The 14,104-nt window shown below is 47.1% G+C and overlaps 1 protein-coding gene across 1 annotated transcript in view; it reads right to left on the reverse strand.

Moving 5' to 3' along the window:
• Positions 1–14,104, reverse strand: part of TM9SF4 (transmembrane 9 superfamily member 4) — a 31,480-nt gene that overhangs the window by 13,904 nt on the left and 3,472 nt on the right. Inside the window, exons 2-8 of the mRNA XM_083744350.1 lie at positions 9,647–9,760; positions 7,521–7,620; positions 6,258–6,426; positions 5,995–6,124; positions 3,414–3,537; positions 2,331–2,449; positions 1,099–1,210 (exon numbers count right to left, since the gene is read on the reverse strand). Of these exons, the coding sequence (XP_083600476.1) occupies positions 1,099–1,210; positions 2,331–2,449; positions 3,414–3,537; positions 5,995–6,124; positions 6,258–6,426; positions 7,521–7,620; positions 9,647–9,760 (868 nt within the window). The remainder of the gene's footprint in view (positions 1–1,098; positions 1,211–2,330; positions 2,450–3,413; positions 3,538–5,994; positions 6,125–6,257; positions 6,427–7,520; positions 7,621–9,646; positions 9,761–14,104) is intronic.

Raw genomic sequence — 14,104 nt, forward strand, 5'->3', positions numbered from 1 at the left:
CCTATGAAGCAGACTGAGGAGGCAGAGCGGAACGTGCCATTCTAGGCCTGAGACTGTGTTTCCACACCAAGGACTCCTTGCAACCACAACAGGGTAAAAAAAAGGTGGGATAGAAACTGCAGCCCTTATGTGTTGGCTTTTCTACTGGCACAGGGTTTCTCTTTTGTTTTATTATGAGGCAGTCTTTCCACAGTCCTTCAGCATGGGCAGACCCAGCCAGGATCATCGGGCCACGTGGTGAGGGTAAGATGCGAACCCAAGCCCACTGGACTATTTCTGATTTGTTACTCTTTCACTCAGCATATACATAAATGATAGCCCAGCTGGGTCTACACGACTTAAAGGTAAAGGGACCCCTGACCATTAGGTCCAGTCGTGACAGACTCTGGGGTTGCAGCGCTCATCTTGCTTTATTGGCCAGGGAGCCGGCTTACCCTCACTCATTAGATGGCATCAAGGCAGTCTCACAGACATTCAGCCCAACATGAGAGAAGGAGGATGTTATGAGACACACCTCACTGGGCAACTTTGGGAGGAAGGGCAGGATATAAATGTAATAAAAATAAAATAATAAGTAACAATAAACCTATGTATTCCACTCTGAGCTCTTATGGGGGAAGGAAAGTACAAAATGTTTAACATAATAATTCATCCTTTTTTAAAAGAGCATTATTAAAGGTAAAGGGATCCCTGACCATTAAGGTCCAGTCGTGACCGACTCTGGGGTTGTGGCACTCATCTCGCTTTATTGGCCGAGGGAGCCGGCGTACAGCTTCCGGGTCATGTGGCCAGCAGGACTAAGCCGCTTCTGGCGAACCAGAGCAGCGCACGGAAACGCCATTTACCTTCCCACTGGAGCGGTACCTATTTATCTACTTGCACTTTGACGTGCTTTCAAACTGCTAAGTTGGCAGGAGCTGGAACTGAGCAACGGGAGTTCAACCCATTGCGGAGATTCGAACCACCGACCTTCTGATCGGCAAGCCCTAGGCTCTGTGGTTTAGAGCACATTGCCACCCGTATCCAGTCTCTATTTCTACCGTATAGCGGCAAGATAATCACTCCCCACCCAACAAAACCCCCGGGCTTCTCTCTTACCCGAAAGGAAGAACACGACCACGACAGAGTTAATGATGGAGAACCAATGGATCTGCACGTCACTCATTGTGAGGTAAGTGTCCCAGCGAGAAGCCCATTTGATGTCGCTTTCCTACAGGAGAAGTTTAGCTAGTTAGTAGGTTAATTGAGTTGGTCCACTATTATTCCCACGCTGGAGATGGAAAGTTGAGGCAAAGGGGTAAGTGGGGTGTTTGCTTTTCTGCAAATCAGTGCTTTATGAATAAAGAAATAACCCACAGGAGTTGTATTCCACTAGGTTCCACTCAGAAATTAATGGCCCCAAGCTAGCCATGCCCATGGATTTCAGTGGGTCTACTCAGAACATGACTGGCACTGGCTGCAAACACACACACACCCCACTGCCCAAGGAGAAAGCAAGACAATAATCCTAAAGATCAAGAGAAGACAAGATTGGCTCCATCTGTTGACCAGGGAAGGAGCAACTGCAGGGAGCTGGCATCTCCTCTGCTCACTTCCCTGTTAGCATGTACATTCAGCTCCAACCGACAAGATTCCCTGGGACTGCAAACTCTGGGCCCATGCATCAGCCAGAGGTCTAAAGTCTGCTAAGTTCATGCTACAATTCACTTGACAGAAAGAGGGATTTAAATCTTGTACATAAACAAACAAACAAACAAACAAACAAACAAACAAACAAACAAACAACACGAAAAGGCAAATCACACCCAATTCCAAAGCAGCAGACTAGGGGACAGAAAGGCACACCAGCCAGAAAAGCCGTAACTGGTTCCCCAAAGGCTGAAATGGAGCAGGGCTTTTCACAAGATGGGTGCCACCCCCTAAAAAGCTCTGCTTCTTCAACATGGCGCCCTCCTGACGCCTTGGACTGCAGCTTCCATCAGCACATGCTGGTTGGGACCGATGGGAGTTGCAGTCCCAACCTTGGGAAGGGTGTTTTTGTGACTCCGTAATTTTTTCTTCAAAGGTAGTACCTGAAGCAACCTTTCTCCTGTTAACCTGTGGTGGGGAACCTACTTGTTTTTAGAGAAATGTATACAGAAGATGAAAGGAGTACCCTTAAAGGCAGCTGAGGCCCTCCAAATCCATGTTCCAACACTGGCTCCCACTCTTCTTTTAATTAGGGTTTCCCAGCCCTTGGACATCTTCTCCCCACAGTGACCATTTCCCCTACACCAATTCCACCTCCTTCCCTCTTTCTCCCCTCCCCAAATAAAAAAGCCGGCCCTCACCTCCCAATGCACAGAGTAGGTAAAAAGCAGCTTGTTTTCCTTTGTGGGGTCAATCTCTTGAGGAGCGGAGTTGGCAGCTTCAGGCAGGACACAGGCACCCTTTTCGTCAGCTTTCAGATCTGGGGGGCAAAAAAACCTCACGCGTCAGAAGAAGCAGCCTGACTCCAGAGACCCAGGCCCTATGCAAGCTTGGGGTCCCCTCACCCCCAACTAGCCTCGTGTGGCAATCCTCTGGCTGCGCTGCCCTGCATGTTCCTCCGGTTGCACAAACACATACTGCCCTTACAGTAAGACCATTGGCCCATCTTGTGCAGTATTGTCTACACTGACTGGCAGAGGCTCTCCAGAATTTCAGACACAGAGCATCTCCCAACCCTACTAGAGATGCTGAGGATTGATTGCTCTACCACTGAGCTATGGCCCCTAGCTACGTATCCCTACCATATTCCTGCTGCAAAAGCAGCAACGCGTGAAACAGTTTTTCGTGAAGTCAGACCTTTGATCCCGCCACACCAGAGATGGAAGCCTATGCACCCACTTCCCATGGTGCTAGAGGACTCCCATCAGCTGCACACCCAGTGTAGCCAATGGCCAGGGGCAAGGGAAACGGGAGTCCCAACAATTTATGGATCCCCACCCTTCACCAGCACTGGCTGGCAGTGACTCTGCAAAACGTGCAGGTCCCCTTCTAAGCGATTTCTGTGAAATGGACCAGGCTGGCTGCACCTGCCTGCCCTTGGGTTTTTTTGCCAATGAGTGAAGTCGGAGCTGTGATTGATAAGAGAGTTGTTTTGAGTAGCAGGCAACAGGAATCCCTGGTGTCCCAAACTGCTCCTGTTTCCCAATCCCATTCAGTGCACTTTTCCTTTGTAGGTCCACACCTAAAGCCAGCTTGAGAGAACATGCAAGAAACCCTCAAGACTGAGCAAGGGCTGCTCTCTCCCTCCCATAGCTCACCCCAAACACATCATGCAATGGGATCTCCTCTCCCACCTGTACTTTCTTCTCCAAAATGTCCCTCTTAGTTCAAGTCCAGAGCTTGGCCCTCCCTCTCAACACAAAGCCCTTGCTCTCTTCTCTTACCAGAAAGCTTAATGCTCTGCGGAACGACCTCAAAGCGGACCACCCTGTAGGTGGGCTCTTGGTTCTCTTCCACATCCTCTCTGTGGTAGTAAAGGATGAAGGAGAGGTGGTTGTGCAGGTAGAACTAGAACAGATGGGATATCAAGAGAGATGTTAGAAGCCCTGGAGAAGAAGAAGAAGAGTTTGGATTTGATATCCCGCCTTTCACTCCCTTTAAGGAGTCTCAAAGCGGCTAACATTCTCCTTTTCCTTCCTCCCCCACAGCAAACACTTGTGAGGTGAGTGGGGCTGAGAGACTTCAGAGAAGTGGGACTGGTCCAAGGTCACCCAGCAGCTGCATGTGGAGGAGCGGAGACGCGAACCCGGTTCCCCAGATTACGAGACTACCGCTCTTAACCACCACACCACACTGGCTCAAGAACACACTGGCTCCTCCACACTGGAGGAAGAAAATACAAATTAATTGGGGTGATGTGCACTATCTCGCCAAGTGGTTTGCAGGCTCAGAGGTCTCCTTCATGTGTTGCACTTCTCCTCAAATTCTTCATGATAAGGGAGTACAGATTAGAAGATACAGTCATACCTCGGGTTAAATATGCTTCAGGTTTAGTGTTTTGAGGTTGCGTTCCACGGTGACCCGGAAGTAACGGAATGGGTTACTTCTGGGTTTCACTGCTCGCACATGCGCAGACGCTCAAAATGACGTCACACGCATGCACAGAAGCGGCAAATTGCAACCCACGCACGCGCAGGTTGTGTTCTGCTCGGGATGCAAACGGGGCTCCGGAACGGATCCCGTTCGCATCCAGACGTACCACTGTACATCAAACTACAGACTCACAACCTGCCCTGGGGGGTGGGTTCCAGGGATTGTGTGAAAAGCTCATATCACATATAGCCAGAACCACCCTCTGTGCAACCACCCCTACCATTCCAGCGCCAACACACTGAGTGAGCCTTGCCCACCATGCAAGGCGGAGAGCATTTAAGCTTTCTGACTTGCTTATGAGGCTCTGGGAGGCGCCTGCTAGGTCTCATGCAAGAGCCTCCCAGAGCCCCAGAAGCAAGCCAGAGAGCTTAAAAGTGCTTTCCACAGCAGGAAAACCCAGCATGGAAAATCCATCTTGCGTGCATTTAATTTGTGCAATCGCAGCTGGCCAGCCGCCCAGCGTGTTAAGCTGTGATCGTGCAACCCATTTAGGATGCTGCCCCCGCTCCCCCGGCAGAAGATAATTCAGAATTTGGAAATCAGAATAAATTGCCCATATCAAACCATTGGGCTAATATTTATTTGGCTCTCAAAATCCAGGCTTCCTCTTTTGTATGGGGCGTATTAGACTGCAAGCCTGTCAGCATTTGGCTTTTAAAAATCCCTGTACAGCACAAAAATCTTTGTACAGCACAGAAGGAAAAACTTTAGGTGTCTGACAAATAAACAGTAATTCCCAGCTCTCACACATTTACCAGTCTATGTGTCACCTGATCTCCAGAGGGCAGTAGGAGAGGGCAGGCTTAGTGTCCAGGCAGCTCGATTACTTTGGGAGGGCAGCATGCAACTTTGTGGTAAACACCGCCTGAATTTTCCTCACTGCCACCTTTCAGTTTCTGGCATGTGTGCACATGCGCATTCAGATTTCCATACAACATTCACAGCAAAGTTCAAAGGCCTATGGTTGGTACATTCAGTATTACAATGCAAAATAAAGTGTGCTTTAAAGGGAACTGCTGTGGTTGGAGGATGGATGGCGGCTAACAGATTGAGGTTGAATCTTGACAAGACAGAAGTACTGTTTTTGGGGGACAGGAGGCGGGCAGGTGTGGAGGACTCCCTGGTCCTGAATGGAGTAACTGTGCCCCTGAAGGACCAGGTGCGCAGCCTGGGAGTCATTCTGGACTCACAGCTGTCCATGGAGGCGCAGGTCAATTCTGTGTCCAGGGCAGCTGTTTACCAGCTCCATCTGGTACGCAGGCTGAGACCCTCCCTGCCCACAGACTGTCTCGCCAGAGTGGTGCATGCTCTAGTTATCTCCCACTTGGACTACTGCAATGTGGTCTACGTGGGGCTACCTTTGAAGGTGACTACAATTAATCCAGAATGTGTCAGCTAGATTGGTGACTGGGAGCGGCCGCCAAGACCACATAACACTGGTCTTGAAAGCTCTACAATGGCTCCCAGTACGTTTCCGAGCACAATTCAAAGTGTTGGTGCTGACCTTTAAAGCCCTAAACGGTCTCGGTCCAGTATACCTGAAGGAGCGTCTCCACCTTCTAGCGGTTCCCTCACTGCGAGAAGCCAAGTTACAGGGAACCAGGCAAAGGGCCTTCTTGGTAGTGGCACCCGCCCTGTGGAACGCCCTCCCGCCAGATGTCAAAGAGAAGAACAACTACCAGACTTTTAGAAGACAGCTGAAGGCAGCCCTGTTTAGGGAAGCTTTTAATGTTTAACAGACCACTGTATTTTAATACTTTGTTGGAAGCCGCCCAGAGTGGCTGGGTTTAAATAATAAATTATTATTATTATTATTATTATTATTATTATTATTACTACTACTACTACTATTATTATTATTATTATCCTCACCTTGCGGCTGTCCATGAACCCGAGCCGATAGCCATGCTCAAACTGTATGTCTTTCTCCTTGTTCTTCTCTTCCTCCTCGCGGTTCGAGTAGAATTCCAGCCGCGTGGCCACAGGCAGGTTGTCGGCGATGCTGCAAAGATAAGCCCTCGAGTCAGAGCTACTTGCCCACTGCTGCCACCCAGAGGGCCCCTCCTTGACTCGCCATAAGTAAGGAGGACTCCCGCTGAGTTGCTCTGTCTCATGCTCAGGGGACAGAGACTCACAGGTGGACATAGTATTCCTCCTGGATCCGTTCGGCAATCAGCTTGCTCGCTTCCTTGGTCAGGGTTACAGGCTTGCTGGGGGATTCGCACAAAACCTCGCACTTCTTCTCAACGTTCATGAAAACCTGGAATGGCGTGTTGACAATCCGGTCCCCTCTAAGGACCTCACCTGCAAATGAAAGGCAGGCAGGGAGAATGAGAATGAGAGAGCTCACAGCACTGAGTGGCAGAGCAAACCCCCAGCCTTCAAACTTTGGCATCTCCTGCTGTAAACATCTCAAGCTGACAGCTGGAACAGACTCTACTGGGCAAGATTAGGAGCCAGGAGCTTGTGGCCTTCCAAAAGTTTTTGGATTTCGATGACTCTCATCAGCCACAGTCCCCTTGGTTAAAGGTCAGGGATGATGGGAGTTGCCCTCCAGCTACTTCAGGAAAGACACAGGTTCCCCATCGCTCTTCTAGATGGGCCAATGGTCTGTCTGATTCAGGACAAGGCAGCTTTATAGGTTAAATCATCCAAACACACCAGTGGTTCCCAAAGGGGACGGGATCACCCCTGCGGGGGGGGGGGGATTACCTGGGGGGGGCCCTAAGAGGTAAGGGGGTGGCAGGAGGGCTCTGGAGGTGTAAATGGTAATCGTATTTTGAATAGCTGGTATCACCAAATCCAGTTCACTGCTGTTGTTGAATTAACTCAGCTAAATAGTTTCAACTGGATTTGGAATAAATGTGAAATTAATTGTTACTGTTTTGAATTTTATAGTGTTTTTATCTTCCTTAGCGGGTCATGCAAACGACCATTCTGAATAATGCTTTTCATAGGATAGAGGGCACTGGAATCACTTTATGGAACTAAGGGGCGGTGGCCCAAAATAGTTTGGGAACCACTGGAATATACCACCCGTCTTACTGGGAGGACAATATGCTTGCTTTATTCTTCTTTACCAGGCATTCTGGGTGGAACTGGCACCTCACCCCTCCCTTTAGAAACTACCAGTTTCCCCAGAGAGATCCACCCTCATGATTAAAGCATTCCACACAAGGAGAGTGAAAGAGCGTCAGCCCAAATGAATAACTGATTGCCCATTGCATTCTAGACTATAGGCAATAGTAGAGGAAGGGGAGACTGCAATATGCTGGAGCCAGGGTCTTGGGGAAAGGGCTGGAATGGGTGCCCCACTTCATGTACACAGTGCACGGATCCTGCAGTCAACCACAGACACCAAAGTACGCAAAGAAAAGTGGCAGACTCTGTGCCCTTACCTAGATTTTCAGCTTTATATGTGACTGTCTGAGGATGGCAGAAAGGTAAGGAGTAATATTCATAAGGTAGCTGTGTTCGTGAACTGGTGAGCTTCACAGCCTGGAAAAACAAGGGGATTATCAGATTCATTGTTCTAGCTCTACTGAGAGGGAAGGAAGTTCCCCAGTTTCCACCTTTACAACAGGACCAATGCCCCTCTACCCCTTCCACAGAGCTAAATTATGTAACACAGAGGAAACATACAAGACAGGATATGGCCATCGAGACACCAGGGCTTGGCCGCATAAAAATGTTTTTATGCTCTGCAGGACTTGCCAAACCTTGCTGGCATTGGTGTGGAAGCTTACATGGCAAGATAAAGCCCACAGCTTTAGTAAAAAAAATAAAACAAAGAGGCCACGGAAGGTTTGAGCCTATGTCTGACCCGCCCCCAAGAGGCTGCAAACAACCCCAGAACCATGTATTAATGGTCTTGGAGAACTTAACTTCCTGTAGTACTTGATCCTACCCACACCCCTCAAAAATGCTGAAGCACAGACAGAGGAAACCACTGTGGTTTTCAGCTTGTTATAGCTGCAAGGAAAACATTATGGGAATGGAACCTACAATTCTTTAAAAGGGTTCACAGGGCATTCAGCATTTTTACAACACTTTAGAACAGACTTCAACATTTTCAGGTTTGGGATGCAGTTTTATTGAAACATGATTCCCGGTTTTTTATTTTTTTTAAAGTAAATGTCTCTCTGCCCTTTCTCTTGCACTCTCTCTTTTGCCAGGCATATCTACACAGACTTTAGAGGAAGGGAAATCAGCATGGTGGCCCTTTGGATGTTGTGGGACTCCAATTCCCATCAGCCCCAACCACCAGGCCAATGGTCAGGGATGCTGGGAGTCGACTGTCCCATGATCAGATGTAACCCCCCACCACAAACAGGCTTGGGGGATCAGATCCTGCAGCACCACGAAGAGACTTTGAAGGCCCACATGCACCTGTGGGTGCCATGTTAGCAACTCATGTTGTAGGGCGTGAGAGAGATATTCCTCTCATTGGTGTCCGAAAGCCATAGCTCAATAAAATGTTCCTTGGGAATGCTGTCACTACTTTGCAAAGCGCTCTCTGCTCCTTCAAGGCTCCCACCAGGGTTCACAAATGGCCCAACCGAACTGCCAAATATTGCCGGGTGATCATCTATTGTTTGATCGTGGCCATAGGTACCTTTTCTCCTTATAATTTCATTAGCGAGCCCTTTCCTAAGGGCAGCTTGCTCGCTAGCCCTAAGGCAGCTGGGGCCAACTTAGCTGCACAGCAGACGCTCCTCCTGCCAGCTGCTGGCTAGAGCTACAAGCATTTCCAAACCGGAAGGCAACCCTCACTCATTAGATGGCATCAAGGCAGTCTCACAGACATTCAGCCCAACACGAGAGAAGGAGGATGTTATGAGACACACCTCACTGGGCAACTTTGGGAGGAAGGGCAGAATATAAATGTAATAAAAATAAAATAATAAGTAATAATAAACCTATGTATTCCACTCTGAGCTCTTATGGGGGAAGGAAAGTACAAAATGTTTAACATAATAATTCATCCTTTTTTAAAAGGGCATTATTAAAGGTAAAGGGACCCCTGACCATTAAGGTCCAGTCGTGACCGACTCTGGGGTTGTGGCACTCATCTCGCTTTATTGGCCGAGGGAGCCGGCGTACAGCTTCCGGGTCATGTGGCCAGCAGGACTAAGCCGCTTCTGGCAAACCAGAGCAGCGCACGGAAACGGCGTTTACCTTCCCGCTGGAGCGGTACCTATTTATCTACTTGCACTTTGACGTGCTTTCGAACTGCTAGGTTGGCAGGAGCAGGGACCGAGCAACAGGAACTCACCCCATCGCAGGGATTCGGACCGCCGACCTTCTGATCGGCAAGTCCTAAGCTCTGTGGTTTAACCCACAGCGCCACCCGCGGCCCTAAGGGCATTATTACTGTTTCGCAAATATAGCTAACTAATGGTATTCCAGGTTGCCATAAGTACCACTGTTTATTATTGTTACACACACACACACACACACACACACACACACACACACACACGGTGTGTGCCTATTCAAATGATCAACCACTTCACCAACCTACCTTTATTTCTACAGGATCCTTTTGGTGGAAGTTGATGGGTGCCACCCCCGGCACGTAGAAACTGCTCACCCCATGGCACAAGAGCAGTAGCACCACTGGACACGTGAGCTTCTCCTGCAACGAGAAAGGAGATTTTGTCTCCATAGCCAAAGGCATTCAGGGAGAGGCAAGCAATTCCCAACACTGGTTGGCTGTTTGTTTGCTTTTAAGCCTGAACACAAAACTGAGCCGCACAGCTGGCTCAGTAATTTTGGGCAAATCCGCAAGAACTGCAGAAGTCGCAGACAGAGGGGAAACCAAGAGTGATACCTAATCTATTTGCCACCACTAAAACCCCGAAAGACTTGTTTCTTTAAAAGAAAGAGGGAATTCTAGCTGAGAAACAGAGACCAATCGTGAGGCATCACGCAGAAGGCAACAAATCAAAGCCTCTCGGGTGTAGGCCAGGTCAGGAAGCCGGACCCTGTCTTACTGGAGACAGAAAACTTTCCATTCTCGAGGAAAGAGAAACCCTTAAGAAATGCAGGGTATCGAAGTCAGTGCGTAGCTCTCTCATCCACCACTACTCTCTCTCTGCCTTCTTTACTATAAGAAAGCAATTCTTGAGTTTAGGGGGGCAGCAATCCAGTCTACCCATTCAAGACCCATTTCAACATCCTTTATTTATTCAAATTATACATTCATCCATCATTAAAACCACTAAAATTCTCTAGTTTACAAGACGAAAAGCAAGTAGCATTTAGAAGTACAGTAATTGAAAACAATTTTTAAAAAGTAAAAATTTAGAACAAAACATATTTTCAGCTCATCTGCAAAACATACTCGAGGACCAAGAATGCACAGTTAATTTAAGAAGCCCAGGGTTTGTTTTAAAATGTCTAGGTAATAAAAAGATGCTGAAAAGTCCATGCAGATGGCACCAGGTGAGCCTCTCTGGGTTGGCTATTCCGTAAGTGGGGTGCCACCACTGAGAAGGCCTCCTCTCTAGGATCCACTTGCTGCCCTTCCCCTGACAACAGCAAGTCCCATATCTCATGTCTTGGGCAACCAGCTGAGGTTTGAGAGAAATGGCCTCTTGGGTCTGAGTAGACCTTTAGGGTGGAGATTTCCCACTGCTGCCTTAAACCCCCTTTCCCCAAGTATTTTCTCTCTCATACACACTTGCGGAATGACTATTACTTATAACTGTGAGCTAAGCAGAGAAGTGGAAGAACCATGTGATTATGTGTCATTGGACTACAGCATTTCACACACACACTTTCCAACATTTTGTTCACCCACTTGCAGGCTCAAATGGTACAGCAGGCTTCCTCAACCTCGGACTCACCAGATGTTTTTGGCCTACAACTCCCATGATCCCTAGCTAGCAGGACCAGTGGTCAGGGATGATGGGAATTGTAGTCTCAAAACATCTGGAGGGCTGAGATTGAGGAAGCCTGTGGTACAGCAACAAATCCATCACACAGATCAACATCTCAAACTAGTCTTTAAAGCAAGGGAGACGAAACCAAGGGCCACATTCCCCTGTGGGCAACTTTCAAGGGGCTATGAGCCAGGGTGGGCTGGATTCCAGCCACACAAAAGTTAAAAGCTTCAGGGCACACAAACATCTCACCTGCCACCATCCAGGCAAGCTAGAGGTATCATCACAGGTCCAGCTGAAGGGTCTCATCCGGAGAAAGGGTTTGTGGCCTACAAGTCCACTAAGGCCTTTGTTTCCAACTCCTGCTTCTAAGTGACACACCACTAGCCCATTCTTACAAAAGTCAATTTCTTCACAATTTCAACTCAGGGGATGACTAAGGGAGGAGAGGACCCAGATGACAGATCTAGTAACTAATTCCTCTAATACAAAGAGGGCAAAGTTGGCATGTATCCATAAACAACATGACTCGTATCTTCAGACATTGCACTAGAGAACGGTTGCTCAGCTACCCTCATACCCTCACAAGTGAGCCCAAGATATTGGCCACCCTATCCAGATGGAGCAATGGGAAAACTGTGGAAACAAGACATAAGATTCACTGCCTGTTATACAATAAGAGAAAATCTCATGAAGATGGTATATAGGTGGTACATGACTCCCACTAAACTAGCTAAGATCTATAAATTAAAATCTAACACTTGCTGGAGATGCAATATGGTAGAAGGAACGATGTATCATGTATGGTGGGGATATGAAAAAACTAAAAAATTCTGGAGTAGTATACATGAAGAACTGAAAAAGATGTTCAAAACATCATTTGAAAAAAACCCAGAAGCGTTTCTATTAGGTATCTTATCAATAGATATCCCTATTGTTTTTATATGCCACAGCTGCAGCCAGAATACTAATAGCTAAAAATTGGAAAGGGGACATAGTCCCATCAATAGCGGATTGGCAAAATAAGGTATGTGAATTCGTAAAACTGGCCAGAATGACAGAAGCTATTAGATATCAATCAAATCAGAAATTTAGGAAAGAGAATGTGTGGAAGAATATATGACAAAACATTGCTCGGAAACAAAACCATTGATATGAATTGATTAATTAATTGATTAAATTTCGTAAAGCTAAAATATGGATAGATGTTTTATGGAAAAAATAAAAACAATATTCACAACACAATAGAAATGTAAGTAGAAGAAGCTGTAATGTGGTGGAGGGAAGTCACAAGGATAAGAAAAAGGAACGAACACACACACACATACACAGACACACACACTCAGTATTGAAAACAGTTATTATTTGAAAGTATTGTAAAGCGTGTTAAAAATGTGCAACTGAATGAAACTGAATAAAAAAGTAATAAAAGACATATTGACACATCAAGTGGCGCACTGCACGCGCACTGCACGCAGCAGAAGATAGATGGCAACTCCTGTGCAAAACTTTAGAAACCATAACCAAGCAAGAGTAGCAAAATACCCTTTTTACAAAACACACTGGCAGCCACTTCTATAAATCAACTACAACCGTAACTGAGAAGGGCAGCAGCTTAGTGGTAAAGCGCTGGCCTTGTGTGCAGAAGATGTCTGGCTCAATCCTCAGCATCTTCAGGTAGGGCTGGGAATAGTTCCCTGCCCGAAACCCTGGAGAGCCACTACTGCCAGTCAGTGTAGGGAATACTGAGCTGGATGACCCACCAGTCTGACTCCATTTCCTGTGTTCTTCTAACCAACCAGCCTATCTATTACCAGGGTCAGCAACCTTTCTAGGCCACACTTGGGTGGCTGAGCAAGTGTGAGAGCTTTTCAGCAAGTGTGAGAAACAGCTGCATTTGAAGCAGAGGTAAGCTCTTGCTTAAGTCACATTCATTCAACAGAATGTGAGGCAAAGTTGCTCACTGATTGTGTCCAACGTAAATGCATGGCTCAAAACAAAAACAGGGTTCAAAAATTTTATATATATAAAAAACTGAAGACAAAGGGGAGGCAAGGGAACAGCAGTGGAAGAAAGACAACAGAGATGAGCCTCAAGTTGGTGCTGTAGAGCAGTCACTTGTTTTACGAATAACAGCCTAAAAGTCTCAACCATATACAGCATTTTTAAGCTATGTGCATTTAAAAAAATAAAATAAACCAGCCCTTCTCCAAAACCAGGGCAGTTAAAAACTATGCAAACATCACAACTCAAGAAGCTAATGGTAAGAAAGTTTGAGGGTGTGGTAGGGAAGGAAGAGACAAGACTCAGGTCTCAAAGTACGGAGTTAGAATAATATAATTTCAGAGGTGGCCCCTCAAAGGGCATCTAGTCCAACTCCTGGCCCAGTACAAAAAATATTGCATCTACAGCCTTGCTGACTGATGCCCAGCCTGTTTACATTTCCAGGAAGAGACCCACACCTACCCAAAGGTTCCACTGCCAAACAGTTTTTACTGTTTCATTTAACCTATATCTGCTTCCTCACAGTTTCCACATATTGTCCTGCTCTCTGAAGCAAAGGCAATCCTAGGCATGTTTACTGAGATGTAACGTAAGTTCCAATGGGGCTTTCTAAACTGTTGCGAAAACTGATGCACAGAATCTCCCTTGGCAATTTCTCCTTGTGCTCACCTCCTCGTACCAAGTTCACAAAAGCTGGACACCAGTAAGCATTGTGCGGAGGAAGTGGGCAGAGGTTACTTAATGAAACTTGCAGGAGATTTAGGGCAGATAAGAGAGTGCCCTTTCACACTATGCATAGTTAATTTATAGCATCTGCTGTCACAAGGCGAGGAGATGGTCACAAGATCCTGGCTGGACTGGACTGGCTGCTAATTATTTTCCAGGCCCAACTAAAAGTGTTGGTTTTGACCTATAAAGCCTTAAACGGCTCAGGACAGCAATACCGCATGGACCGCCTCTCACAATATGAACCAACTTGGCCCCTGAGCTTATCTTTCCATGGAGGCGCAAGTTACAGCAACAGCCAAGGCGACATTTTTCCACCTTCGCCGCATCAAGCACTTGGTCCCTTACCTTTCCCGCCCCGACCT

This window comes from Podarcis gaigeae, assembly GCF_964106915.1.
Source record: "Podarcis gaigeae genome assembly, chromosome: 6".
Classification (NCBI taxonomy): domain Eukaryota; kingdom Metazoa; phylum Chordata; class Lepidosauria; order Squamata; family Lacertidae; genus Podarcis; species Podarcis gaigeae.